The sequence below is a fragment of the Panthera onca genome, chromosome D4 (genome assembly GCF_046562875.1).
Source record: "Panthera onca isolate mPanOnc1 chromosome D4, mPanOnc1 haplotype 2, whole genome shotgun sequence".
Classification (NCBI taxonomy): Eukaryota; Metazoa; Chordata; class Mammalia; order Carnivora; family Felidae; genus Panthera; species Panthera onca.
The window spans coordinates 29,221,611-29,249,416 of record NC_138351.1 but is presented as its reverse complement, the minus strand read 5'-3'; the positions used below and the strand labels follow the sequence as shown (position 1 = coordinate 29,249,416).

Here is a 27,806-nt window from a genome sequence, read left to right as displayed (position 1 = left end):
GGATTTGGTTTGCTAGTATTTTGTTGAGGATTTTTGCATATGTTTATAATAGATATTGATCTGTAGTTCTTTTTTTTTATGTGTGTGGTGTCTTTTGTTTTGGTATCAGGGTAATACTGGCCTCATAGAATGAATTTGGAAGTTTTCTTTTCTTTTCTATTTTTGGGATAATTTGAGAAAAATAGGTTTTAACTCTTATTTCAATGTGCAGTAGAATTCACTGTCTGGTCCTGGACTTTTCTTTGTTGGGAGTTTTTGATTATTGATCCAATTTCATTATTGGTAATTGGTCTGTTCAAATTTTCTATTTCTTTCTGATTCATCTTTGGGAGGTTATGTGTTCCTAGGAATTTATCCATTTCTTCTAGGTTGTTTAGTTTGTTGGCATATAATTTTTTGTAATATTCTCTTACAATCTTTTCTGTTTCTGTGGGATCAGTGGTTATTTCTCCTCTTTCATTTCTGATTTTGTTTATTTGAGCTCTCTCTCTTTCTCTCTGTGATGAGTTTGGCTAAAGGTTTATCAATTTTGTTGATGTTCTTAAATGAACCAGCTCCTGGTTTCATTTATCTATTCTATTGTTTCCTTGTTTTTAGTTTCTATTTTGTTTGTTTCTGCTCTAATCTTTATTTTTTTACTTCTTTCTACTGGTTTGGGGTTTTGTTTGTTCTTCTTTTTGTAGATCCTTTAGGTGTAAGGTTAGATTATTTACTTGGAATTTTTCTTCCTTCTTGATGTAGGCCTGTACTGCTGTAAACTTCCATCTTAGAGCAGCTTTTGCTGCATCCCAGAGATTTTGGAATGTTGTATTTTCATTTTCATTTTCTCTATGTATTTTTAAATTTCCTCCTTTATTTCTTGGTTAACCTGTTCATTGTTTAGTAGCATGTTATGTAAACTCCATGTATTTGTGGTCTTTCCAAGTTTTTTTTTTTTTTTTTTTTGTGATCGATTTCTAGTTTCATAGCATTGTTTTCAGAGAAGATGCATGGTATGACTTTGACCTTTTTGAATTTGTTGAGACATATTTTGTGATCTATTCTGGAGAATATTCTATGTGTACTTGAGAAGAATGTGTATTCTGCTGTTTTAGGATGGAATGTTCTGAATATATCTGTTAAATTCATCTGGTCCAAGGTGTTACTTAATGCCACTATTTCCTTGTTGATTTTTCTCTTTGGACGATCTGTCCATTGATGTAAGTGGGGTGTTAAAGTCCCCTACTATTATTAGATTACTATCAATTAGTTCCTTTATGTTTGTTATTAATTGCTTTAGGTATTTGGGTGCTTCCATGTGGGGTTCATACACATTTATAATTGTTAATATATTCTTGTTGGATTATTCTGTTTATGATTATATAGTATCCTTCTTTGTCTCTTGTTACAGTCTTTGTTTTAAAGTCTATTTTGTCTGGCTTTCTTTTTATATCCATCTGCATGATAATTGTTTCTCCATCCTTTCACTTTCAATCCGCAGGTGACTTTATGTCTGAAATGAGTCTCTTGCAGGCAGTATATAGAAGGATCTTGTTCTTTTATCCATTCTGTCCCACTATGTCTTTGATTGGAGTGTTTAGTCCATTTAAATTCAAAGTAATTATTGATAGATATGTACTTATTAGTATTTTGTTACTTATTTTATGTTTTGTTGTTGCTGTTTTTCTCTGTTCTTTTCTTCCCTTGCTCTCTTCTGTCATGAGTATTTGGCTTTCTTTAGTGATATACTCAAATTCCTTTCTCTTTATTTTTGCTTATCTATTACTGGTTATTAATTTGTAGTTACCTTTATTCTGCATATAGCAGTTCATATTAAATTGATGGTTGCTCAAATTTGAACCCACTCTTGACTCCTCTCCCTCCACACACATTTTAGGTATATGGTGTCATACTTTACACCCTTTTATTTTGTGAATTTCTTAACTGATTTTTTACAGATATACTAATTTTTTACTGCTTTTGTGCTTTCCACTTCTCTTACTTTTAGTAAGTCTTTTACTTTTACTTTTACTTTTACTCTTACTTTTATGGTCTTTCCTTTTCACTCAAAGAGTCACCTTTAACATTTCATGTAAGTCTGGTTTAGTGGTTATGGATTCCTTTAACTTTTGTTTGTCTGGGAAACTTTTTATCTTTCTTCTATTCTGAATGATAGGCTTGCTGGATAGAATATTCTTGACTATAGATTTTTTCCTTTCAGCACTTTGAACATATCATATATCATGGTATTTTTTGTTGATTTTCATTTTACTATTTACTTATCAAGGAGATAAATACATATCATTCCAGAACCTTATCTCCTCTTTGGGGAAAGGAATTAGTGCATTTTCATTGCATCAGCTTAGTTGAGCCATGTTAGGCAGAATTATGCCTCATATTCCAGGAAGCTTTCCTGCCCCAGGGCACAGATTTGAGGTCAGGGCCACATGACCTTACAAACCTTATGCTCATTTGTGGTAGACAGACGCTTATGATATTACAAACCTGCAGGAGAAACTGGCTTTGGGGACCATCTCACTCTGTGCTGCTGCCATTCTAGCCCCCTGCCATCTTGATGACCCAGCTGACTGCCTACAGGCCCCCTCCTTCACTGCAGGCTCCTCTCAGTATTGGTTAAGGGGACAGAGCCTTGTGACAGGCCCATGGCAATGACAGTCTTCATGTGACTGTCATTGCTGTCTGCAGATGTGGAGATATTGCTAACAGTCTGATTTCTGGATACCTCACTGGGGGGTTAATAATAAATAAGCAATAATACATTTGTGCTCACAGTTAATAATAAATAAGCAATAATACATTTGTGCTCAGAAAAAAATCATGTGATTGGGATGTGAAGGAAGAATGACACCAGTTCATATTTTCCTGAGACTGCTAGAGAGTTGTTCTTCATTGAACCTGTATACATCTAAAATAGAGACAAGGAGGAAAAGAGGAAGACTATATGCTTTCTATTCACTTAGACTGGTTTGTACATGGCCACTTGTGGCAAAAAGTGACATGCCACATGATTCTATTTTAAGAATTGATTACCCACTACAGATCATTATAGACAGTACTAATCTGTTGTTGTTGTTGTTGTTGTTTTTTAAATATTAAAGACAAAGCAAAAACTCTCGTAATGACTTGAGTTCTACCATAGAGAAGTCCTCAGAACAATTTGAATCTGTAGATTCCCAACTAACACATCCAGTGTGGGCTAGGATGGATGTGTGGGGGAGAACTCTCACACACTGTGTGAAGGTATAAATTGGCTTAGGATTTTTAGAGGGCAATTAGAAGATATCTGCAAAATTTTAATGGGAATACTAATTGATTTAGTATGTTCCCCAAGAATCTAAAGAAGTATCCACACACATGTACAAGGATATTTGTACAACACTTATATTAATCTGAGGACAGGTCAACATCCCCCACCAGATATGTCCCTGTGGTAGAATTCCACATAACCATATAAAAGAACCACATAGATCTACATGTACTGACATAAAGGATGAACGTGCTATATGATTGAGTGAAAGTAAGTGGCATATAAGTTTTAATCTGATATACATGAAAAAAGGAATCACACAGTTTAATTTACTCCTTCCTTAGGCAATGGATTACATAGAAAAAAAGCCTGATAAACATTGTACAGACTTTTTTTTTTTTTTATTTTTTTTATTTCCACTAATCCCTCTGCTGCTCCAAGTTAAGCTTTGATGTCCAGAATCCCTTCAAGTTTTTTCAGCTTCTATCCTGTCTGGTGGAGAAGAGCAGCCATCTTCACCTCTCACACCAAACAATCCTGTTCTTGGGCCTCAAAAGGGAAGCCCAGAAGAGTAGTGTTGTCTGTCCATCCAGCCCTATGGAGGCTTGCACCCATATGTGGAAATCAGGACTCATCTCTTAGCCATGCATAAAGTCTGTCTTAGTTTGTGCAAGTGGGCTGTTGGCAGAGTACCATTGGCTAGGGAGCTTATAAAGAACAGACTTTCTTTCTCAAAGTTCTAGAAGCTGAAAGTCTGAGACGAAGGCAGTCATTGAGAGGCAGACAAAACCTGAAGTTCCGTCACCTGGGGAAACACATTTGTGCCGAGTGGCCTGAAGGAAGTGTCTGTCATGGAAATTACATTCCTTTCAGATTTGGACTAAGTGTCCACCCAAATTTACTTAAAGTCTGCAGGTTTTGTTAGTGTTTGAGTTTTCTGGAATTAAATATTGAAAGGCATTTATATAATTGACCACAACTCAAAATTGACAACTGAGCACTTGGAGCAGAATTATCCAGCAGCCCTGCTGATTGTGTTGTAAGACACCTACACAAGTATGTCAGCCATCACGAAGCAGGCACATAAACACCAGTGAACAGTGCACCACAGAAATGGTCTCTGCTTGATGGAAGCATTGGGACAAAACTGAGAATAGATTAATTTGAGGTGAAGTCTCTGAGTCACAGCTACCTTCAACTTTCTTAGGTGGTCAAATTGAGATTTAAATTGCTAAGGTGTTCTCTTCAGGGTACTTGATCTCTTCTCTGCTGCTCAGCAGGAATTGATTGTCCTGATCATGTACCCTTCATTCCAAATGATGGAATCCAGCAATTTTGCTGTACTTTCTCAGTGAATGAGCCATAAAGAGAAAAGCCGTGTGGCTGGCATTTCCATCTCACTAGACATTGTTTTAGAATAGGGAATAAATTACAAAGAAAGTGATCAAGGATTATAAGACCCCCATCGAGTGGCCAGATGACAGCATTTGCTAAGCCTCATTTGTCTGGCAAATCTATAAAGGTGGTATGGGAGATACAGGGAATGGAGGGTAGAAGGATTACAGACACCATAGCATAGAATTGTAATCACAATGCTGCCTTCAGAATGCACTGGGATAGGGGTACCTGGGTGGCTCATTCTGTTAAGCATCTGACTCTTGATTTCAGCTCAGGTCATGATCTCGTGAATTTGAATCTCACATCAGGCTCTGCACTTTGTTAGCTTGGAAACTACTTGGAATTCTCTCTCCCTTTCTCTCTGCCTCTACCCCACTCATGGTCTCTCTCTCTCTCAAAGTAAATGAATAAATAAACTTAAAAAATTTAAAAAAATCTCTAACCTACTTACAACTCACACCAACAAATGTGAATTTAACTATGCACTAGTTGTATAATGAAGGAAACAGCTTCAAATACCAGATTTCTGAACACTTAACATTTTTTAAAAATTCTAAAATATTCTGAGAAACAAGATTTTACTTAAAGGATTCACTGTCTCCAATAATTTGGTGTCCTGGACCATATAAGTAATCTAAATAAATGGTAAACATTTTAAAGAAAGATTTCCTCAAGATGCATAAACATATTATAAATCCTTGAAAGCCAGCACTATTGTGCAGTTTTTATTTTGTATGGAAAGACTTCGGTCATATAGTTCAGTAGAGATGAGGTCCCTCACAGGAGAGGAGAGAAACAGGCTTTCCAAACAGAAAAGTCAAATACAGAAGAAAAAACAGCTTTTCCCCTGAAGGAATGTCTGTTCCTGGGTCTCCCCTGGTTTTGCTCCTTCCCAGCAGGTGTACACATCTTAGCTTCCCTGGGAGATGGTCTAACACTCCACTTCAGAAACACAGACTAAGGATCTAGGGGAAATTTTTATTGGCTTATGAATAAAATATGAAATCAGTAACAAATGGTTCTTCTACAGCTTTAAATACGAAAAAATGCTATTTAAATCCTGTGTCAGCTGAGTATTTTATAATAATTTGCAGAAGAAAGTAAGGAAGATCCTGAGCTTCACAGGAGCTCATCCTGAGTTTGGACCGCTCTGTCTGCTAATGGCTGCCCTGTGGTTTCAGGCGAACCCAGGCTGCAGGCACTGGTGACCAGAGAAGCTGGAGGTCAGGTTTTCCTTTCCCAGCTGCTTTTCAGAGGGAGGCTTACTGTTGCCTCTTATTTCTACCACATCACCAAACACAGATAGTAGTCTATTTGGAGCACAGCTCTAGGGACAATAGATTCTTGGCTACTTTCTAAAGATTTTTTTTTTCATAGAAAAGGCAGGTGTCTGCTCAATATCCGGATACAGATTTCCAATTTTTACAATGTAACTTTCATTTTTTGACTTGATCTTCACAATTTTGTGCTAACAAAGTTTTTATTGATGTAACTATCATTTGCATAGAGTAAAATCAACAGAGCTTGAATGTATAGGTTGTTAAATTTTGCTAAATGTATAACACCCATGGACCTATATCTTCCACATCAATGTATAAAAATCCCCATCATTCTAGAAAGTTCTGTTGTGCTCATTTCCAGCCAATACTTCCCCTGTAAGTAACTGCTGTTCTGATATCTATCACCATAGATTAATTTTGCCTGTTTAAATTCCATTTAAGAGACTTCTATAGTATGTTTTTTTCTCGTATGTGCTTTCTTTTTCTTGATATAGTATTTTTAAGATTCTTCTGTGTTTTTGCATGTAGAGATAGTTTGTTCTTTTTATTTTTATTTTATATTTTAATGTTTATTTATTTATTTATTTATTTATTTATTTATTGTTTTGAAAGAGAGCCAGAGTGAGTGTGTGAGCGGGGGAGGGGCACAGAGAGAGAGGGAGAGATTGGATCTCAAGCAGGCTCTGTGCTGTCATCATGAAGCCTAATGCCAGGCTTGAACCCACAAATCAAGAATGGGATGCTTAGCCAACTCAGCCACCAAGGCTCCCTGATAGTTTGTTCTTTTTAATGTTTGAATATGAATGTACTATAGTGTGTTCCTCCATTCTTCTGTGGATGGACACCTCTCCATGTGTTTCTAATTGGGAGCTATTAAGAATAAAGCTGCTGTGAGGCTGGTACAGGACAGCCCACTTACCGGGTGGTGTACCTGAAGTGATGCCACACTATGTCACCCAATAGAACCTGACCCCTGTGGGCTACAAGATCAGCCTTGGAAGCCAGGCACACATCTATCCCAGTGCAGTTGATCAAAGCTTTCCCTTCTTATAGTTGCCTGGAGTGGGGCAGTGGGAGATGTGGGCTCTGCCTAACACCCCAAAAATATGGGGTAGTCTGGGAAAGAGGAGAAATGAGGGTGGCATCCAGGTGGCCTCTGGGCCTGCAGTGACCTTGTCTAGATTTCCCATCACCCTTTGTTCCCCAAGTCCCACAGACCTGCACAGGGTTCCCCTTTCATAAAGGATTTGGAAGTGGCCACTGCGGAGAACATCCTGTCGTATGGAGGTTTCCTGAATGTTTGTGGCAGGTAATGAGGCAGAAGGGGATAAGGGTGACAGTACCTCCCCCACCACTAAGTACATCCTAGTGCACAGGACTAAAAGGAGGTTTGGCTGCACGTCTGATCAAATACAGGCTTTGATCGTACAGTCTCTTGTCCCAGGGCTGAGGGCACAGGCTCAGGGACCATGAACATGGCTGGGGCTGTCCTTCTGTAGCTGGGAACCACCCACCCCCAGATGGATGCCAAGGAGCAAGGGTAGAAGAGGTGCTCTGTCCTCTGCTTTCCCTCCCAAGGCCCCACCTTCCCACTGGGCACCCTGAGAAAAGGGACAGCCTGTGCATGTCCTCGGCAAGCTGGCAGGTAGAAAAGATGAGCACCTGTGGGGAGGCAGAGAGAGAGAATGGCAGCATCAGTGGCCATCGGTGGCTCCAAATGGGCCCTTTGGTGGAAAAAGACACTCAAGCTCTTTAGAAAAAATAAAGTCAACCTCTAAATTATTCACTAACTTTAAAGAAATGCCAATGACCAATATGAAATTATAACAGAATGCACTAATAATCAAAGATGGGAACCTCAAAAGTGTTGCGTTAAGTGGAAGAAGCCAGGTACAAAAGAAAACAGACCATATGAGTCCATTTATATAGAATTCTAATAATGGCAAAACCATAGTGACAGAAGGCAAATCTGTGATTGCCAGGGGCCAGGCTTGCGGTTTGTGGCTGGGTGACAAGGGACAGGAGGGAACTCTGTGGAGGGATGGATGTGGTGCATATATCACTGGACACATTTGTTAAAACTCATCAAATGCTACATTAAAATTTGGTGAATTTTACACTTTGTACATAATGTTTCAGTAAAGCTGACATTGAAAAAGAAAAGATTTTTAATTTAAGCAAACTCATTATTTTAGACATTTTAACCCTTTGAAAAGATTTGACTCCTAGTCCAAGTCCTTCCTGTTATATTCTGTAGTTTATGAATGTGGATATGGAGGTCCAGAGAGAGAAGACGTGACTTAAAATCACATGTCCTGCGGGTGGTCAAGCCACATCTGGATTCCCCAGACCTTGTGTCTTATTAGCCTTTCTCTTCTGCCATCCTTCCCTTCACATGTAAACTGTGATCATGTCATGTCTCACATTGTCACCCGAACAAGTTACAGGCACCATAAAATATCTGGCAGATACATAGTCCTTAATGTTTGACGTATAGTAGAGGAGGAAGATAGTATTATTAGATAGTATTATTTTCATTTTTCTATTGGAAGAGTAGAAGCACAGAGAGCTCAACTTACATGCCTGAGGGCACACAAGTTAGTCACACTCGGTTTTCAATTGTACAATGGATGAGTAATTCTTACCTCACATGGTTGTTGCAAGGAGTGAATTAAATTAAATCAACCCTGTATGTGGAGTGCCCGGTGCATGAGTTCTCAATATACCATAAATGATGTTAACAGTAACATTTATGGTAATAAACATAATTATGAACACTATGGTGGACGTAATAATACTTGGATTTTATGATAGTAAAGTTGAAATTAGAACACTTTCCAAAGATATGCAAATGAACTGGTTTACAAGTTGTGAGGAAATGGACATTCTCAATTACTACAGTTGGGAGTGCACATTGGAATAAATACTTTCAGCAAGTAGTTCCATTTTAAAATTGTTTTTAAATGATATTTGTGCACATCTACAAAGATACATGTGCAAGATATTCATTATAGTGTTGCAAAGGAAGAACAAAGATGATCTAAATGCTCATCAGGAGGTGAAAAGGAGAATGTTAAAGGAATGCTCTCTGTATTGAGCTGATGGAGAGAGAGCATGGACCAGGAAGGATGTCCATGCTATAGTACTGGATCTGAAATGGAAGAGTTTGTAGAATTGATACCATTTATGATCCTAGACATTTTGCTAATTCTTTCAGTTGTGGGTGGGAGATGGATTCTGTACCCATTATGTTCAAAAGAACATTTTTCCCCCTGAGAAAGAACTCTAAGGTGGTGATGGCGTTTGACTAAACCTTCAAGGACTGAGGGGCACATGGCCGGTTCAGTTGGTGGAGCATGCGACTCTTGATCTTGGGGTTGAGTGGGAGCCCCATGTTGGGTGTAGAGATTCCTTAAAAATAAAATCTTAAAAAGGACCTCAAAGCCTGCACCAAATGCTACTGCCTGTCCTCTAGGATCAGAATGTCAGCCCCTGTTTTCTCTGTGAACACAGAGGGACCTGCAAAAGGTGAATAGTGAGGTCGCCACAGGGACTCACTGGGTGGGTGAGGGGGTCAAGGAGTCCCTTCACTTGAAAATTAAGACCACACAGCAGGTAACAAATGAATGGGCTAGAGCTGAACCAGGTGGCAGACACTGGGTCCTGTGGCACATTTGATCCACGAGGGAGGGCACTGCATAGCCTTGGTTGGAATGTCTTCTATTTCACGTGGTTCAGGACTTCTCTTTTTTTGATAAAATCTGGAGCCTTTCTCAGGCTCCCCCTATCACCCTATCAGGGGGATGGGATGGCTACATTGAAACCTGGGGACCCACAAAGTGAGAAACTGCCAAAATTTTAGGTCAATGCTGCGGAAAGAAAGTGTAGAGCTATATATTATCTAAAGGGAATGTTTGCCTGCTGCTCCACTGGATGCAAGCTCCCCCAGTGCAGGGAATGTGTCAGTGTTTGTTCTTCTTTGATTCCTTAGTGCAGGGCTAGACATAAAAGGGACTCAATAAGGATTCATAGAATGAATGAATGGCAAAACATCATTTCCTGCACCCAGTCATTGTACTGTCATTATCCTGAGCTCCTGTCCTTCCTTCTCCAACACTTTACGCAATATCCCCAGGAGGAACAGAGTGCAGGTCATTTGCAAAGGAAGAGATGGAGAGGACCCCCAGTCCTGCAGATCTGGCTAGAGAGCTATTGGTAAGAGCAAGGGCCAGTTGTTTATGTCACTCTGAGGTCAGGCCTGGCACTCTTGACCCCTGCTGTGTAAATTAAGTCTCAACTCCTCAAGATCCTTGTCTCACACCTACCACTTTCCCTGGGATGGAATGGAAACATGTTTTACAATTCTGTCACCTTTTTGGGGGGATTTCAAATCCATTTACAGGTTCAGGTGAGCACTGAGGTCATAATGAGATAAAACACCGAACTCCCCAGAGCCAGGCTCTCCACTTGGACTTTGATGCTTGCTCACCTGGCATCAGGCTGAAAGGAGAAGACAGGTGAGCCATGCTGGTGCCCTCAGCTGGACCTCCACATTTTCCTGTCCCACCAGCTTCCAGAGGGGTGATTGGATATTTCTTGGCCTAATTTTAGATGTGGGGCACATTTGGTATAAAAAAGAGGCCATACTGTCTCCAGTGCATTTGTATCACATTCCAAGAAACAAGGAAGGCCATTCTTTGGAGCAGCCCCTGCCACCCAGCCTCTTGTCTGGCTGTTGCCTAGGCGTGCGGGTGTTCATACAGTGGCAGCTTAGTCCCCCTGTACAATCTTATGGAGCTGGGTTATAAGGACAACTGTAAAACCCATGTATCAGCACGTGTACTTAGAGATCTTGAATGACTGAATGTGTTGAAGTCCATGGTACATTAAAAATTTTTATGCTTCTGGGATTATGTGGGGCCTGAACTTCTCCACTGGCACGGGTCTGTTCATGCCAGCTTGCTCCTGCCTCTGTGTCTGCCTCCTTTGAGTGGGAGTTTGAGGAGTTGGATGCTCCAAATTGCTGGCAGCATCTGTATCTGGAAATTGGTGATGAGTCCCATGACTATCCTCATAGAGTGGCCATGTTTCCAGAACACAGAAATTGAAACATATGCAGAGATGTAAGTGCATATGATCACAGTCGTGTTAAGCTGCAAAATTCTGAAAATGATTATATTTATGGCAGATTAGTTGACATAGAAGAGGTGCGAAGGACTTACATCTCCACATAGAGTTCACTTCCTAATACAGGATCCACTTCTGGCTCATGGTTTGGTAGCACTAAAGCAGTTGTCATGCTAAACTGAGTTGTGCAGAAGGAATTGGTGAAAGGTGCATGGTACTGGCCAAAAAAAGACAACCGAGAGACAGAGTTTACATGGTGCAGTAGTAGGGAGACCCTGGGCTTTCCTCATCCCCAAACATAGCTATATTGAGGTCAGATCCCATGGAACACCCAGGGAATATATCTGTGGAGCAGCAGAAGGATCTCCACAGTTGGAGGGAGACAGTGTGGCAGATGCAAGGTGTGTGGATGTGCATTGGGGGAGAGAAAAACAGCGGTGCCGTGGAGGGAGGGAAGCCTTTCTGTGGAGAGACAAAAGGGAGAGAAAGAGAAGAGTTGAGAAAGTGTGGCACCAAGTTTGCACAAGAGGAAAATCTCTCTGGGCCATAGAATGGGGAGCAAGAAGTACCGAGTGTCTGCAGGGTTTTTTTTTGTGTTGTTTTGTTTTTGTTTGTTGTTTTTTGTGTTTTTCACACAGCATTTGGAGCTCAAACTCTGAGGTTTTGGAGCATGACTTTCTCTGGAGGGGATTGTGGCATGCGCTCCTGGGGAGGAGGGAGCCAGCCCTGGAGTGTAGAAATCTAGAAATCTAGAAATCTCCAGGGTGCACTGGGAGAGAACAGTCCCCTTCCTCTAGTGCTTTTAGAAGAGGGGTTATTGCCTCCCAGGGACAAAAGACCCCGCAGGCGCCAGCCAAAGGACTTTCATCAGCACCCAGAGGGAATACAACCTTTGCTGCTTTCAGCAGTGCTACACCATAGTTTCTGCACACTGTGCAGGCATGGGGACAGCGTGGAGAGGCTCTACTCTGGAAGAGGGGAGTGGATCCACACCATGCCAAGTTCTTTAAGACTTCAGGTTTTGAATTCCAGCTGTGGGCCCAAGAAAAAATGCAGGAGAGTTGTGGTCTGTGAGGGCTGCCTGAATAGCTGGGGGGTGGGTGTCAAGATCCCTGGTCCTGGGAGGAGAGATTGGGGTGGTGCCATTTCCCCCCCAATATCAGCATGGTGGAACTTCAGAGAGCGACACGGAGGCCCCCAAGGCAGGCAGGAACCCCCAGTGCAGGGAGGATCTGCTTACACCAAACCCTGCCCCCCACCCCGTGCCTGGCAACTGCTTAGTTACTGGGGCAAGACTGCTCTGAGCGGAGGCAGCAACACAGAGGATCTCTCCTCCAGACCAGCACAGCCAGCACCGCGCATGCCCCAAGTATGCAGAAAATCAAGTGTCTCAAAATGATACCTGCACTTCTGGTGGAAATAGGACCAGGCTTACTTTTTATTCTTTTTTTTTTTTTTTTTTTTTTTTCCCCTTTGGAATCAGGCAAATAGTTTCTTTCTTTCTTTATTTTTTTTAAATTTTTTTAATGTTTATTTATTTTTGACACAGAGAGAGAGACAGAGCATGAGCAGGGGAGGGGCAGAAAGAGAGGGAGACACAGAATCTGAAGCAGGCTCCAGGCTCTTAGCTGTCAGCACAGGGCGGATGCGGGGCTCGAACTCACAATCCGCAAGATCATGAGCTGAGCCGAAGTCCGACGTTCAACTGACTGAGCCACCCAGGCTACCCCAGGCAAATAGTTTCTTGTTTGGTTTTTTCATTTCCTTTTCTCTCTCTCTCTCTCTTTTTTTTTTTTTTTTTTTTGATCGGCTTTTTTATTCTTTTCTTTTTCTTTCTTTTTTCTCTTCTTTTTCTTCCGCTTCCCCTCCCTCCCTCCTCCTCCTCCTTCTCCTCCTTCTTCTTTTCCCTTTCTTTTTCTTTGCAATCAGCTTTATAGTTTTTTGATTCTTTGCTTGGTATTTTTTGTTCTCTTTCCTTTTCTTGTTTTTGGGCATCAGGCTCCCTCCCCCCGCTTTTTTCCAGGCTTACTTCGACAAACAAATCAAAACACACCTATTAAAGGTCCAAACACTCTCCACTGCAAGCAAGGAAGAGCTCTGCAGAGGACTGACCAGTGGGATAGAGCAGCAAAAACACAACAGCAGAGTGCACACAGCATATGCCAGAAATACTTCCTGAAGTGCCAGGCCCTGGACAGTGTATGACCCCTTTTTTAAAAAATTTTTTTAACGTTTATTTATTTTTGAGACAGAGAGAGACAGAGCATGAACAGGGGAGGGGCAGAGAGAGAGGGAGACACAGAATCTGAAACAGGCTCCAGGCTCTGAGCTGTCAGCACAGAGCCCGACGCGGGGCTGGAACCCACAGACCGTGAGATCATGACCTGAGCTGAAGTCGGAAGCTTAACCGACCAAGCCACCCAGGCGCCCCTATGACCCCTTTTTAATACAGCATTACTTCCAGGTGCAGGAAGCATCAAGAGTTTTTAAAACACGCAAGAGACAGAAACTTAGCCAAAATGGCAAGATGGAGGTATTGTCCCTGAAAGACAACCGAGAGATGTTGTTTAAAGAAACAGGCTTCAGTGTGAAGTTGTAGTCAGAAGATGTGAAGTCCTGTTATGCAGTACAGTTACTGCAACTGGAAATTATCAATAGCGGTGAAACCAGAGCAATACCTCATTGTCATTATACTACCTGGCCAGATTTTGGAGTCCCTTAATCAACAGCCTCATCTCTCAATTTCATATTTAAAGTGAGAGAATGTGGTTCCTTGAATCCTGAACACGAGCCTGCAGTAATCCACTGCGGTGCAGGCGCTGGGCGGTCAGGCACCTTTTCTCTGGTAGATGCTTGTCTTGTTCTGATGGAAAAAGGAGATGATGTTACAGAAATAATTGTCACTAAATGTGAGAAAATATTCAGTGGGACTTATTCAGCCACCAGATCAACTCAGATTTCCATATGTGACTATCATAGAAGGAGAAAAATTTATAAAGGGAGATTCAAATGTACAGAAACGGTAGAAAGAGCTTTCTAAGGAAGACATGTCCTGCTTTTGATCATTCACCGATCAAAATAATGACTGAAAAAAGAGGGAATAGGATAGGCCTAGAAGAAAAACTGACAGGTAACAGGTATACAGGACTAAACTCTAAAATGCAGGATACTACAGAGGAGAACAGCGTGAGTGTTCCACAGAAACACAGTCAAGAGGAACAAAAAACTAACATGGTTCCAAAGATGCAGCAGATGAAACAGAGGCTAATGAGACCGAATGTAAAGGAAAAATTTTTCCCAATTTTAAAAAGAAAAACAAAGAAACAGAAGTTTTCCCTAAAAATATATTTGAAGGAAAATTCTCCCTACTTGGAGAAAATTCTCCTTACTCTACTTACTTGGACATGGTCAGGCCAAGATGGATAGACACTTAAATGGTCATTACTTGAGTATATTCTGCAGCTATAAATTTTGAACGACTGATGTGCAAAGACCAGAAACAGACTCCGGAACCTACCTGTAGATTGCCTCCCATTTGCCTGTTTTCAAAGTAAACTTTACATCCAGGGAATGAAGAACACCACCAGCAGAAGACTTTGCAGAGCCCTCTAAGTGGATGTACTTGTAAGTTTTTTAATGTGTGTATGAAATGTAGAAAGATGTAAAAGAAATAAATCAGGAGAGACTACTTTGTACTGTATTGCCATTCCTACTGTATTTTTATACTTTTGGGCAGCATTAAGTACTTTTATTAAACAGAAAAAACATTTTTGAGCCTCTAGTCATTTCAATGCAATGTACTTTTGTAATCACATAAGAACTTCAGCCTTGGGGCACCTGGTGGTTCAGCTGGTTAAACGTCTAACTCTTGATTTCAGCTCAGGTCATGATCTCATAGTTTGTGGGTTTGAGCCCCATGTCGGGCTCTGCACTGGCAGCATGGAGCCTACTTGGGAGTTTCTCTCTTTCCCTCTCTTTCTGCCCCTCCCCCACTCACGTTCCCTCTCTCTCTCAAAATAAATGAATGAACTTAAAAAAATAAAAAGAACTTCAGCCTCAAGTATGTTTGAGGAAGAAGAGCTTCTGTTTCCTCAGAGATCTTAAAATGAAATTTTTAATGAATTGATTTTTAAAAAATCATATGGGGTTGCCAGCACATTTCAGTAGGGAAAGAATGCTCTTTTCAACAAATAATGCTGGGGAAATCGAATATCCACATACCAAAGAATGAAGTTGGACCCCCTACTTTACACCACTGCAGAAATTGATACAAAATCAACCAAACACCCAAATGTAAGAGGGAAAATGATAAAAAACTATGACAAAGACATAGAGGATGAGCTTCATGATTTTGGATTTAGTATTAATTTTTTGGACATCACTCAAAAGCACAGACAACCAAAGAAAAAATAGAGAAGTTGTACTTCATCAAAATTAAAAACTTTTGTGCATCCAGGGACACTACCAACTTGATGAAAAAGGGAATTCACAGACTTTGAGACTATCCTTGCAAATGATAGCAGACTGGAGCCCTGTCCAATGCTGATAGAAGTACCAAAGGGTGCATCCACTGTGGAACACAGGAAAAAAAATGAAACACAGAGTTATCCGATCCAGGAAAGCTACTTCTGGATTTATACCCCAAAGAATTCAACACATGAACTCAAACGTTTGTACCACAACATTGACAGCACGTTATTCAAAATAGCCAGATGTGGAAATAACCCCTGTGTCCATGCAGCAATGACTAGAGAAACTAAACAGGGCACATTCACATAATGGAATATTACTCACCTCGAAAATAAAAGAAATTTAGACACGTGACAACATGGATGAACGCTGAAGATATTGTGTTAAGTGAAGAACTCAGGCAAGGACAAATAGTACAAGATTCCACTTAAGTGTGAGGTACATGTGTCGAGTTCATCGAGATGGAAAATGCCATGGGGGTGCCAGGGACTGGTGAATGGAGAGTTATTGTTTAACTGGTACACTTTCGGTTTGGTGAGATAAAAAAGATCTAAAGATGGATGGTGGGGATGGTTGCACAGCAATGTGAGTGTACATGATGCCATTGAAATGTACACTTGAAAATAATTAAAATGGATATTTTAATGTTATGTACATATTACCCCAGTAAAAAAATATGCATGATTATACTTCTAAAAGGTTTGTTAATTTAATCTTAAACAGAAATTAGATTACTAATCCACATAAACTATGACTCCATTTTTATCAGAAGAATTCAAAATTTGCACAGAGAAAAAAGTGATGTGGGAAGGGAAGGGAGATCATGATGATTCTTTTTCTTATGGGTATTTTATATAATAAATCTATCTTTTAAGTAATAAAAAAGGACAAACATGTATGTTTCTGGCTGTGTTCCTTAAATTCTTAATTATATAAATTAATATTTAATGTATATGTTTTCCCTCCATCTAAAACGTTTTCACAGATTGTCATTTAAATCTTGACATTAATCAAAATGTGTCCACATAGTACTATATCAACGATGGGTAGAACTGTTTTTGTGTGATTGTAAAAATTCATATCTAATAAATAAAGCCTTGCTATCTAAAAAAAAAAAAAAAAGAATTTTGAATGTAATTAATGCCACTGAGTATATGCTTGCAAATATTACAAGGATAAATGTTATGTATATTTCTTCACAATAAAATTGTAAAAAATAAATAAATCCTGACATTAATTGTAAATTAGAGTAAAAATCATTGAAGTCGAAGTCATTAAAGCAAAGTTCTTAAATTAAATCTTTGAAAAAATACATTGGATACTGAGGAATATAACACAGAGAGTTGGGAGGAAAAAGCAGTTTCTACATTCTGCCTTTCCTCCTTTTATTAAGCAGATTTTTCTGTAAATAACTTGTTTCTGTCGATTTTGAGAAAGGCTTGAGAGGGAAGAATCCGTGACTGGGCGAGGCAGGACAGAAGCATAACAAAATGCCACGCCTTTCTTGGACACCCCTTCTGCCCAACCACTTTCCTTCCGAAGATTAGGTCTTGCCCCTGGCGTCCTGTATTTGGGGACTTCCACTTCACTCCAGATTCTTCCATAACCCAGAGGCATTCATCCTGAGACATTGATAACATCTCCCCCTGGTGGGCGATGCATTCCTCTCCCTGCCCCACCTTTGAGTGGAATAAACAGAAAGCACTAGACTAGATTATCCTGTTCTCAGCCTTCCTAGAGATCTTCATTCCAAACTCTAGGACTAAAGGACACGCAGAGTGATGCTGAAAACCCACTTGGGACTTCTTGCAAGCTTCTTTTCGGTGAACCACCGGCAGATCCCATGAATTCGGGGTAACTAGTAAATCCGGTCCCCAGGGAGGCTCTGGACCCCTCTGTTCCACCGTCTCAGCGCTGTCCTTGGTCCCCCAGCTCAACTCCCCTGAGTGCCCTGAGGCAGGCTCTCTGGGACCAGGTGGAATCCAGTATGTTGGTCCTTTGATCTGAATTCCAGGGCACAGAGGCCCCGCCCACAGGCCAGCTCAGCCAATCGTGGGGAAGGAATGTGGTGGAGGCGGGGCCAGCAGGGTAGAATTCCGGGCGTTAAGTGGGAAGTTTAGGACCCACCATCAGGCTGTGAGACCCTCGGATCTGCGCCTCTGATTGTGCCTGTCCAGTTGCAGCTGCCACAGGTGATCTTCCCACGCCGGGCCTGAGCAGAGGGGCCACTCTGGGAACCAGCATGGCGGTCTGCCTTGGGGGTCGGGGGTTCGGGGGCTCCCAGGAGGCACTGTCCCCTGGACTGGCACCACCAGACGCGGTAGCCTGATCCCCACACGACTGGCCGCGGGGCCCACCCCTCCCTGCGTCAAGATCCAAGTACCCTGAAAGCTGCGGGAAGGTGACAGGTGGGGAGGAGGGCAGCAGGCCCCCAGAACATCCCAAACCCTCAGCCTTCCTCCACAGCCCTCTGTAAGACACTTGGGAGGATAAATGCAGTTCCACTTTAGAGGCTCTAACATCTCAGAAGAAAAGAGTATGGCTTTTTAGATGGTTTGGTCTAATAGGAAACTCATTTCTTTTCGCTGCCTAGGTTTTTGAAACATGCATCCTTCACTCTTCCTGGCCGCCCTTTGCCTGGGAATAGCTTCAGCTGCTCCACAAGTCGATCCAAATTTAGATGCACAATGGTTCCAGTGGAAAGCGGCACATGGGAAAATATATAATGTGGTTGGTAACATCTAACCTGTCCAGGGGGACCAACAGAGGACAATCTGTGCTGGTGGCAGTTCGTAGCAGAAAGTAGCTTCTTGAGGCCGCTCTTACGAAGGCAGTAAGCAGGGCCCCGTGACTGTGCACAACGTGGGCATATGTCCTGCTGTGTGGTTGCTGGAGAACAGCTCCCAGAAGCATCAGGCCATCCCTGGCTGTGGTTTCTCCCCCTTTCTGTCAGCACATTTACTTGGCACAGGTGAGCCGATTTTAAAAAGACATAAAGATGGTAAGTTATATGTTTGCCTTTAGGATGAAGAAGGATGGAGGAGAGCAGTGTGGGAGACGAATCTGAAGATGATTGAACAGCACAATCGGGAATACAATCAAGGGAAACACAGCTTCACAATGGCAATGAATGGCTTTGGTGACATGGTGAGTGTGGCGTGGATTGCTGAACGTTTTGTTCTTTCTCTTTTCAGTACTTTGCCAAAAAAATCTCATGCTTGTCAACATTGTTCTTTCTTTTCCTAGAAGACCAATGACGAATTCAGGCACACAATGAATGGTCTTAAAATCCAGAAGGGTAAGAATGGAAAAGTGTTTCAAATACCTTCGTTTGTTGGTATCTCTGTGGACAGGAGAGAGATGGGCGATGTAAGTCCTATGAAGAATTGGGGGTAACAACTGATCAGGTCTCTCTTCAACAGTGAAGCCAGAAAGAAAGTGGCCCCTGCTAGGGCACACTGTGGTGCAGTATGCAGTTTGCTGTTTTAAAAGAGTTCTCAGATCAATGGGTTGTCAAAGTCTTGCTATTTGGTTTGTAGACTGAGAGTTTTAGAGGGTCAGCATGGTTCTTCTTGGGCTTTTAGTGCAACGGGTGCCCTTGCAGGACAGAAGTTCCAGAAAACCGGCAAACGTGTTGCAATGAGTGAGCCATGAAAAAGGCATTTTACAAATAGATGATGTGGCACAACTTTTGTGAAAGTAAAAAAAAAAAAAAAAAAAAAGCACATAATTAAGTACATGCATAGATAAAGAAAAAGGATAATTAATAGTTTCTTGGAGGGGTGCGGGTAGAATAAAAGAAAGGGATCCTTACTTTATCTCTGCTGCTTGACTCTTAAAACTATGAGAATGTATTCACATATAAGTTGTGTACATCATTTATTAATTCAGTTGGGCAGCAGATTTTATGATGTGCCTACCCTGTGCCAGATCCTGTCCGAGTGCTGAGGACGGAGAGGTGAACAAAACAAAGATTCATGATCTGATTCATGATAGATTCAGTGCTGCTGTGTGGAGAGACACAATAGCAGCCTGAACAAACATAATGGAACACTATGCCAGATGGCGGCCATGCTATGGGAAAAACAAATCGGGGAATGGGAGAGCAGTACCAGGACAGGTTGTGTTAATTTTAATTCTGGGCAAAGACACACTTCTTGGAGAGGGTAACATTGCAGCCAAGGTCAGACGGAGGGGTGAAGCCTTGTATACATCTTGACAGGGAAGCAACAGAAAATACATAAAAAGGGCATTTAAACTAAAAGAATGTTTCTAAACATTAAAAAATACTATATACAAGATATCAAGCATCCTTTTCTAGGATCTCACTCTCGCCACCTCTAGGAATGGTCTGACTCACATTGGAGAGGTGGGCAGGAAAAGATAAGGGGGGCTGCCCCCCTCCCTGGTGAATGGCTGACCCCACCTGAGACTGTTTTCTGGCCTGTTCCCCAACAAAAGAGCTTCTCAAGCACCAGAGGGCTTTTTGTTTGCAAATGCAGCTCATGTCCCTGGAAGCTTCATTTGTCCTGCAAGTTAGGTTGACACCCAGGGCAGTGTGATGATCATGTGACAAAGGATCCCAGACTTCCTGGGACAATGTGGATGGTGGTCCAGGAAGTACAGGCCAGGACTACCCTCCTGCACTTGAGTGACCAAAGGAGAGCCAAGCTGCCCCAGGAGACCTGACTCTGGGGGCCAGCCCTCTAGCAAGAGGACTTGTTGTCAGAAGTCAGGACGTCAGTGACAAAAGGCCATCAGTATCCCTAGTATGAGGAGGGGTCTGGTGCCACAACCAAGACCTCCATGGTCTCCCGGGTCTCCCCCCATCTCTTTCTCATGCTCTTTTCTCCCTCACAGGGAAAAACAGGGGACACTTGATGTCATCGAGTGAAAGTGGCACTGAAGAGTAAAGAACATGTGAATAATCACAAGTTAAATAAAAAGAGAAGGAAGCAAAACATGTTTGGAGTGCATGTTTGTGTGTGAGGGAATGCTTCTCTGTCAGGTGTCCCTTGTCTCTGGTGTGGGACCCTGGCTGGGGCCTCACTGACATGACAGATGACTGGCAAGGGAGGGAAATGGTAGCAAACCTTCTGGAGTTCCCTTTTCTGCTTGGCAAATCCTTAATCCACTGCTCTGGTGACACCTCTGGTAAGCCATGTGGGTTTCTTAAACTTCTCTTACCTTGGTCTGCTGATTTCCCTGGGAGCCCAGCATCCTGTTGAGCTTGTGGACTCCTGAGATCTAGGTGGACACTGTGGGGGTATAACACAACCTTGCGGCCCTGATGGGTGGCCGAGAACCACTGTGACTGTGGGGATATAACATGGTCTTGCGTCCCCGATGGGTGGCTGAGAACCACTGTGAGCTGACAGGTGTCTTACTCTTCCCATCTGGATGTTCAGTGAGCCTACTTGTCAAGGCTGATCTTGACTGCATGAGTCTAGTTGTGTTCCTGGGTTGCTGATAAGAGCACAAGGCTCCCTGTGTAGACCAGGTATGGTTGTTTCCTGGGGCTGATGAAACAAATGACCACAAACCCAGTGGCTTAAAGTAAAGGAAATGTGTTTTCTCACAGTCTGGAGGCCAGAATCCAAACCAAAGTGTCTGCAGGGCTATAGACCCTCTGAGAGCTTCAGGGGGTATCTTTGCCTCTTCAGCTCTGACAGTAAGTTTATTGTTAGGTTTCAGACAAGACTTTTAAAATTGAAATTTGTTTTCAGTGTTATTTCATGGCAATTGGCTTCTTTTCAATGTGCTTCTATGCATGATGGCCTCTGGGACTTTTCACAAGTTTAAATAAATATAAATGTCTTTGAAAAATGCAAGAACTTCTAACTTCTGCTTAATCATTTAGACATTGGGGAGGTCTCCATGCACTCAGCAGTGGCCATTGCTAGGTTGTCCTTGTGAACAGAAGTCCACGTTGCTGAGCCCATGACTAACCTCCATCCCTGCCACCATGGCCATTTTGTCCATGGGCCCATTGGGCGATGGCAGTGGTGTCTGTGTAAACAGGCTGACGCTATTCACAGAATGGGTCGCTCTACTCACTTGATTATTAAAATCCTCTTCTGCTGAGCTCACCCCTTGGTGACATTCTCTTGGGACACAAATATCTTCACATTTCACCCATTTAGAGATGTTTATCCACATACTTTCCCCCAAATTTCCTTGGAGCCTATTATCCAATCATTGTCCTTCTAAGTCCCTGGTCATCCTGCCAAACCATTGGCCAAGCTCACGAATCAGAATATGATCCCATGTCTGGCCATTTCTCCTTCTAAGCCAAGTGAACAGCTAAGTACACAGCTAGAAGTTCTGCCCCTGGTTAGGATCTCCATTTTTCACTGTCCTTCAGAGACGACCCAGAGGGACATCAGTGCCACACTCGTCCACTTTTAGGGGGCATCTGCCCATCGTGGAGAACCAACTGTAAGCCAGGCCTGAGTCTTCTCTTTTCTCTGTCGATAGACTGTATTGATTCCCTATCAGGCCATAGGAGCAGGTTGGGAAAGAGAAGTCCAGGGTGGGGGTGGGGTGTGGGCCCCTTCCTAAGGTAACTTACCTGTGCCTTCAGGGGTTACAGGGATTGGATGGTGCACATACCACCTCCACCTGATGCTGGAGTGCTGCTGTGTGTATCCAACTTCATGGCTTTGTGCATCATATAAGTTCCCTGCCTGATGCCATGTGTTTGCTGTTGTTGCTGGTAGCCTGCAAACCAATCTCTGAGTCCCAGGAAAACATATGGATTTCCCTGTGGTGGCCCCTCCTGTGACCCAGCATCCAGGAGCAGATGTGGGAGTGTCAACAAGGCAAGTGGGCCCCCTTGAGAGCCAGCGTTACAACAGCCATCATTCAACCGTCCATGTGTGGCAGGTGCTGTGATTTTACAACATCCCAAAGATGGAGACGTTCCTGCAGGAAAGCGGGGCTCAGTGAGGCTACGCAAACGCTCATCAGTGCAGCGCCCAGAGTCACTCCTGAAATAAGAATGTCCTGTGGCCTTCAGTGGGCTCTGGGCTTCAGTGCCAACTCCTCACCAGCTGTGGGGTGGGGGGTCCATCCCCGTGCTGAGCTCACCTGCTGTGCGGTGAGCCCGATCTCCTTCCAGGGGTCCCCACGGCCTGCTCCCTTCAGCGGAGTCTCCTGGACTCCATGTTCACTGAGACCCATGATTTGTTTGCTGCAGTCATTCCCTCAGAAGGCTCTAGACTCAGCTTCCTGATGAAGCAGAAAGGGAGAAGTTGGCTGCCATGTATTTCTAACCACATTCGTGTTGTTTAAAATAAATACATCCAAAGGGTGCCTGGGTGGCTCAGTCGGTTAAGCGTCTGACTTCAGCTCAGGTCATAATCTCACGGTCTGTGAGTTCGAGCCCCGCTTCAGGCTCTGTGCTGACAGCTCAGGGCCTAGAGCCTGCTTCGGATTCTGTGTCTCCCTCTCTCTCTGCCCCTCCCCTGCTCATGCTCTGTCTTTCTCTGTCTCAAAAATAAATACAAACATTAAAAAAAATTTTTTTAATAAAATAAATATATTCTCAAATAAGTAACTGCCTGGAGTTGGGGACACCTGGTCCTGGAATCTGGTTCTTGAAAGTGGTTGAGGCGTCACAGGAGCGACCCTGGAGAATATGTCAGCAAGGACTTGTGGTAGGTTGTCAGGAGGAGCAGGTGATACCTACAGAGAAGCCAAGACAGTAGATGTATTTGCACTTATAAGTCGGGTCCCTGGAGGAGAGTGATCACACCAGGATCCGCGGATAAGGGAAAGGAAGAGGGCAATCTGTACATAGGAGCATCGTGTCACCAATTTCCTTTTCATGTCATTTCTTCTTGATGTTCCCAGTCTTTCTCACCAGGGTGCAGTGGGCATTTTGGGGTGAGTGGGACTTCCTGTCCTTGTAAGACATGAGGACCCCAAGCAGCTCCAGTTATAGTCTCCCCCCCATTCATTGAACTCAAAAACTGATTTTACACATTTCCTTACCCTCTGTAAGACCCCCTTCCCTGGATCCTAAACATATTCATGGGGAGAAGTTTGTATCTGCACAGCGGGTGTGTGTGTGTGTGGGGGGGGGGGGTGGCCTTAAATTGCCTGACCATTCCATAGGTTTCCCAGTGGGCCAAATTAGCAACAGAAACACCCCCTTGTTTTCTCCTCTAATCACCTAGAAGAGTCAGGAATGTATCTTTTAAAAACATTGTTGAAGAAGCCATGGGCTTCCTGTTCCAGAAATACAACCCAAGTCATCTTGTGGACCTGCAGGGGGCAGCAGAGGACTGGCCAGAGCACAGAGAGAGGCTACTTGGGTCCTGAGACAGCTCAGGGGGGCTGATCCTGGAGAGATGAGACCTTGCAGCCAGTGCATCTGGGCGGGGTGGGGGTGGGGGTGGCCAGGCCAGAGCTTGTGGGGAAAGGAAGAAGCCGGGACAGGCCTGAGCTGGGAGAGGTGTGCTGTGACCCAGTTCACCACGAAGTGATTGGGGGGCAGCCGTGTGCGGGAGCCTCTGGTGCCCCCCGCAGAGCCCACCACATGCGTCTCTTCCCACCTGCGTGTTCAGTACCCTCACACTGGGGGCTTGGAATCAGCCCTGGTGGCAGTATTTGCATCCCAGGAAGCAGCCGGTGCTGCAAATCAAGGCTTGTTCGCCCCCAGCGAGCTGGCGAAGCAGCCCATCGCTGCTCTGGGGGCTCAGGAGCCCCACAGCCACACCTTGGGGTGTGGGAGCCACCTTCTTACAAAAGGAGCGGCCCCTCCGACTCTGCCCTGTGGCTCCCCTCCCAACCGCCCCCCCCGCCCCGCGAACAGGCGAGTGCAGCTGCCCAGACCTGCCCAGAAGTGTGCTGTTGCTTAGTCAGACCAATTCTGCCTCCCAGGAAGACGAGGGGTGCTTATTAGGATGTTGGGGAGGGGGTACAGGTAGATGTCACGTGTGCATCTAGTTTTACTATCGCTGCACGTGTCCTTCCGATATGATTTTAGCATCTTAGTTTGAGGGAGGAGGATGAGGATTTGGCTAATTTTTATTTTGTGTGATTGTCCCTCTAATTAAATATTCCATAAACTGATATTAAACGTAGTTACTTTTCCTAATCTGAAGATGAAGATAGTAAAGAAAGGTGCCCAGGAATATTTTGGAAAGTGAGATACAGTTGGGAGTTTCCCCAAATTTAAAATTCAGCACAAATAAGCTGCATTTGCATAATTAAGACTTGCTGCTCCTTTAGGGCAGAGTCTAACTGCATCCCACCACTTGTGGAAAGCGATGAGCCCTCCCCACGCTCTTATCTGCCTTTCCCAGATACTGATTGTCTTTCTTGCCAATCTGTTGACGTTCAGTCATCTTTGCTGATGAGAAAGTGGAGCTAAATTCCTAAAAGGTGCAGAAAGAAAAGAAACTAGTAACCAGGATTCACCATGGCTTCTAAGAGCAATGCAATTACCAAACAATATTCACTCAAAAGATATTCACAGTGTCTAGATATGCCAAGACCTGTTCTAGGCACAGGAGAGACCACAGTGAACAAAAGAGGCAAGATTGCTTATAAACAAATAAGAAAAATGCCAGATGGGGTAAGTCAGGGGTTGGCAAACAATGGATTAAGAGCTAAAGCTAGCCCACCACCTTTTTTTGTGAATAAACTTTTATTGGAACATAATCACCCCTTGACTTCCTACTGTCTATTCATGGTGTGGTATACATGGCAGTCACAATAGAGACCACTGGTCACTTTACAAAAGGTTTGCTGCACCTGCTGTAAGTGCAGGGATTCAAACAGTGGCAGCTGGTGGAAGGCAGAGGGAATAGTGAGTGCAAAGGGCCTGGGGCAGTAGAGAGTTAGGTTTCCCAGGAAACAGATCAAAAGGAGGGTTGATGGGGCCTGGCACCAGGGCTTGAGCATGGTGGTTTGGGGGAGAATGGTGCCTGAGGGATCTGATCACAGACTTGGCTGCTTGGCCAGGTCAGGAGACTGGATTTGGTCCATGGGTGTCCTGCAGGTGGGAGCAAGATCTGACTCTGGTTTTAGGAAGCCCCTTCCCACCCCAGGCTGCCCAGCCAGAGAGACCAGGTAGAAGGTGATCTTGGTGGCCAGGTGAGATATGATGGCACTCGGATGGGGTTTTCCAGGCTCACTTACTTTGTGAGCTGTGGGCAGGAGTGCAGATGGAGGTGCCTGTTCCTGGGTAAATATTTAAAGTATAAGGTTAGAGTGAACAAACAGGAAAATAGCACATGTCCTGCCTCCCACTTACACAAATACACCTTCTGACCACCTGGAAGGCAGGACTGGTTTAGAATTTTGATCCTTGGATTCCCTGCTGCTTTCCCCTCCTCTTCATAAGACAGGCAGCCTCATCTGCTAGAGGCCCACAGCCATGGACACCCCAGGCCTCACCTCTGCATTAACCACAACTACCTGCCTGGGGAGGGCAGGGGGGGACACACAAGAGGATATTCCCAAGCAGGAGCCAGAATATAGGAAGCACCATTGTCCCAGCTCCTCACTCTCTGGTTTACTGCAGGAAGGTCTGAAAAGGCAGGGCTTTGTGGCCACCAGGGCACAGGTGGTCTTGGGGCTCCTGGTAGGTAGAGACCACAGAGGGGACTTGTGAGCTCCCTCCAAAGAAATCGGTGTTCTCCCACCTTCAGAGCTGTGGGGCGGGGGGAGGGGGGGCAAACTCACTGTCTTCCTCAGGCCCTCTCTGCGTCAGAACCACAGTCAGCCTTGGAGATCACGCCTGTCTGGTGATGGCAGCTGCCTTCCCTGGGACACTGCTCTGGGCCCCACCAGTCCCTGTGCTGCCACCCAGCGGTGACAAGAGAAAACGCGCCACCCACCTGGAGTCAGGGAGAGACTTCAGAACCTTCTGCTGTACTTACTTATACATCCAAATTGGTTGTGTTGGGATGTGGGGGGATAGTTGACAGAGATTAACATGGTCATTTCAAAATTTCTCTGAATACGAGAGTACAATGGAAGCTTGGGGAAGAAGTATGAACCAACATGAATTTACAAGTAGAATGATTATAATATTGCTAACACATATCTCAAATACGTACTGAGCACTAGCTGTGTGCCAGGAGCCCGGGACCATATGGTACGTGTGACACCTAATTTAAACCACACTACAGCCTTAAGGGGTATCTTCATCACCCTTTTACTGAAGCCGTAGGGGTCCAGTCGGCTGCCTGACGTCACACAGCTGGCGTTTCATGATGTGTCTGGCTCCCGAGCCAGGGCTTATTGAAGAGTCTTAACTCTGTCTGAGTAAGGGCATTCTCATGCACATATTTTCCATTTTCCACTGTGATTTTGATCAATTTGGGCATGTAAGATAGGTTACAGCTTCTCTGAAGCCAATTGTTTTCCCCATGTGATGATTAGGTTCAGCAAGGTCAGTTTTGCAGGCAGTTTTTGGTGTCACTGCTGGAGGGAGTCAGCTCTCTTCTTCTGTGGGTCAGGGTCACTCCAGTCTCAAGCACTAAGGGAGGGAACGTGGTGGAATGAGATGGTGTGTGTGTGTGTGTGTGTGTGTGTGTGTGTGTGTGTGATAGAATGAGAGAAAGGAAGACAGAGACAGACAGAGACAGACAGATTTGGAGAGGGGAGAAAGAGACAAAGAATGAGAGAACGAGACAGAGAGAGATCTATTCAGATCTGTGTTCTGGAATTTTTACAAGTCCTCATTGGGTATGAAGATTATGCCCCAGGAGCCCAGGAGCTACACTGAACCAGCCACATCATGTCAAGTGATATGTGGGTTACATGGAAGGGATTCATTCTATTTTCTGCTCAACCCTTACCCCGCAGAAGTAATGTCTCCATTCATCTTCCACGTCTAGAGGAAACTGGAAGTGGCGTCTTAATAAAATGTGGCCCAGGGTGGCGGGATTATCTACAAGTGTCAACGTGTGCAGCAGCCTCCTTCAGCCACTGCTTAGGGAGACTTGGGACTTGGGGCCCAGTGACAGAAGATTCTGTCAGGAGGATGTGCCCTTTGGACCCAGGAGCCACCCCAGCTGCAATCAGCACAGCGATGCAGCGGGTCTCCTGGGGAGGCTGCTGACCTGGTCCAGGTGCCACACACGTGTCATCTCACCGGATTCTCCCGACTTGGTGAGCTTGTGTGATAAACCCCCTTCGGGGAGAAGTAACCCGGGGCTCAGAGACATAATGTGCCTGTGACAAAGGCAGAGGCTGAAACCCAGGGTCTGGCAGTGCTGTGTACATGGGTGAGGGAGGGAGGAGGAAAACTGGATTTGCTGCCAACA

The 27,806-nt window shown here is 43.9% G+C and overlaps 1 protein-coding gene and 1 pseudogene across 4 annotated transcripts; both read left to right on the top strand.

The window, feature by feature from the left end:
* Window positions 1-17,851, top strand: part of LOC132663402 (tyrosine-protein phosphatase non-receptor type 2-like) — a 33,512-nt pseudogene extending 15,661 nt beyond the window's left edge.
* Window positions 17,602-20,476, top strand: LOC132663539 (procathepsin L-like). 4 transcript variants are annotated; one of them, XM_060609914.2, is made up of 5 exons: window positions 17,602-17,714; window positions 18,116-18,252; window positions 18,547-18,669; window positions 18,772-18,820; window positions 20,383-20,476. In XM_060609914.2, the coding sequence occupies exons 2-5, from the start codon at window positions 18,127-18,129 to the stop codon at window positions 20,433-20,435; spliced, it is 351 nt and encodes a 116-aa protein (XP_060465897.1). In that variant the 5' UTR covers window positions 17,602-17,714; window positions 18,116-18,126; the 3' UTR covers window positions 20,436-20,476. The 4 variants fall into 4 exon arrangements, with proteins under 4 accessions (XP_060465897.1, XP_060465895.1, XP_060465896.1 ...); XM_060609912.2 differs by having other exon boundaries at window positions 18,772-18,891; XM_060609913.2 differs by having other exon boundaries at window positions 18,769-18,820.
* Window positions 20,477-27,806: the final 7,330 nt, after the last annotated feature.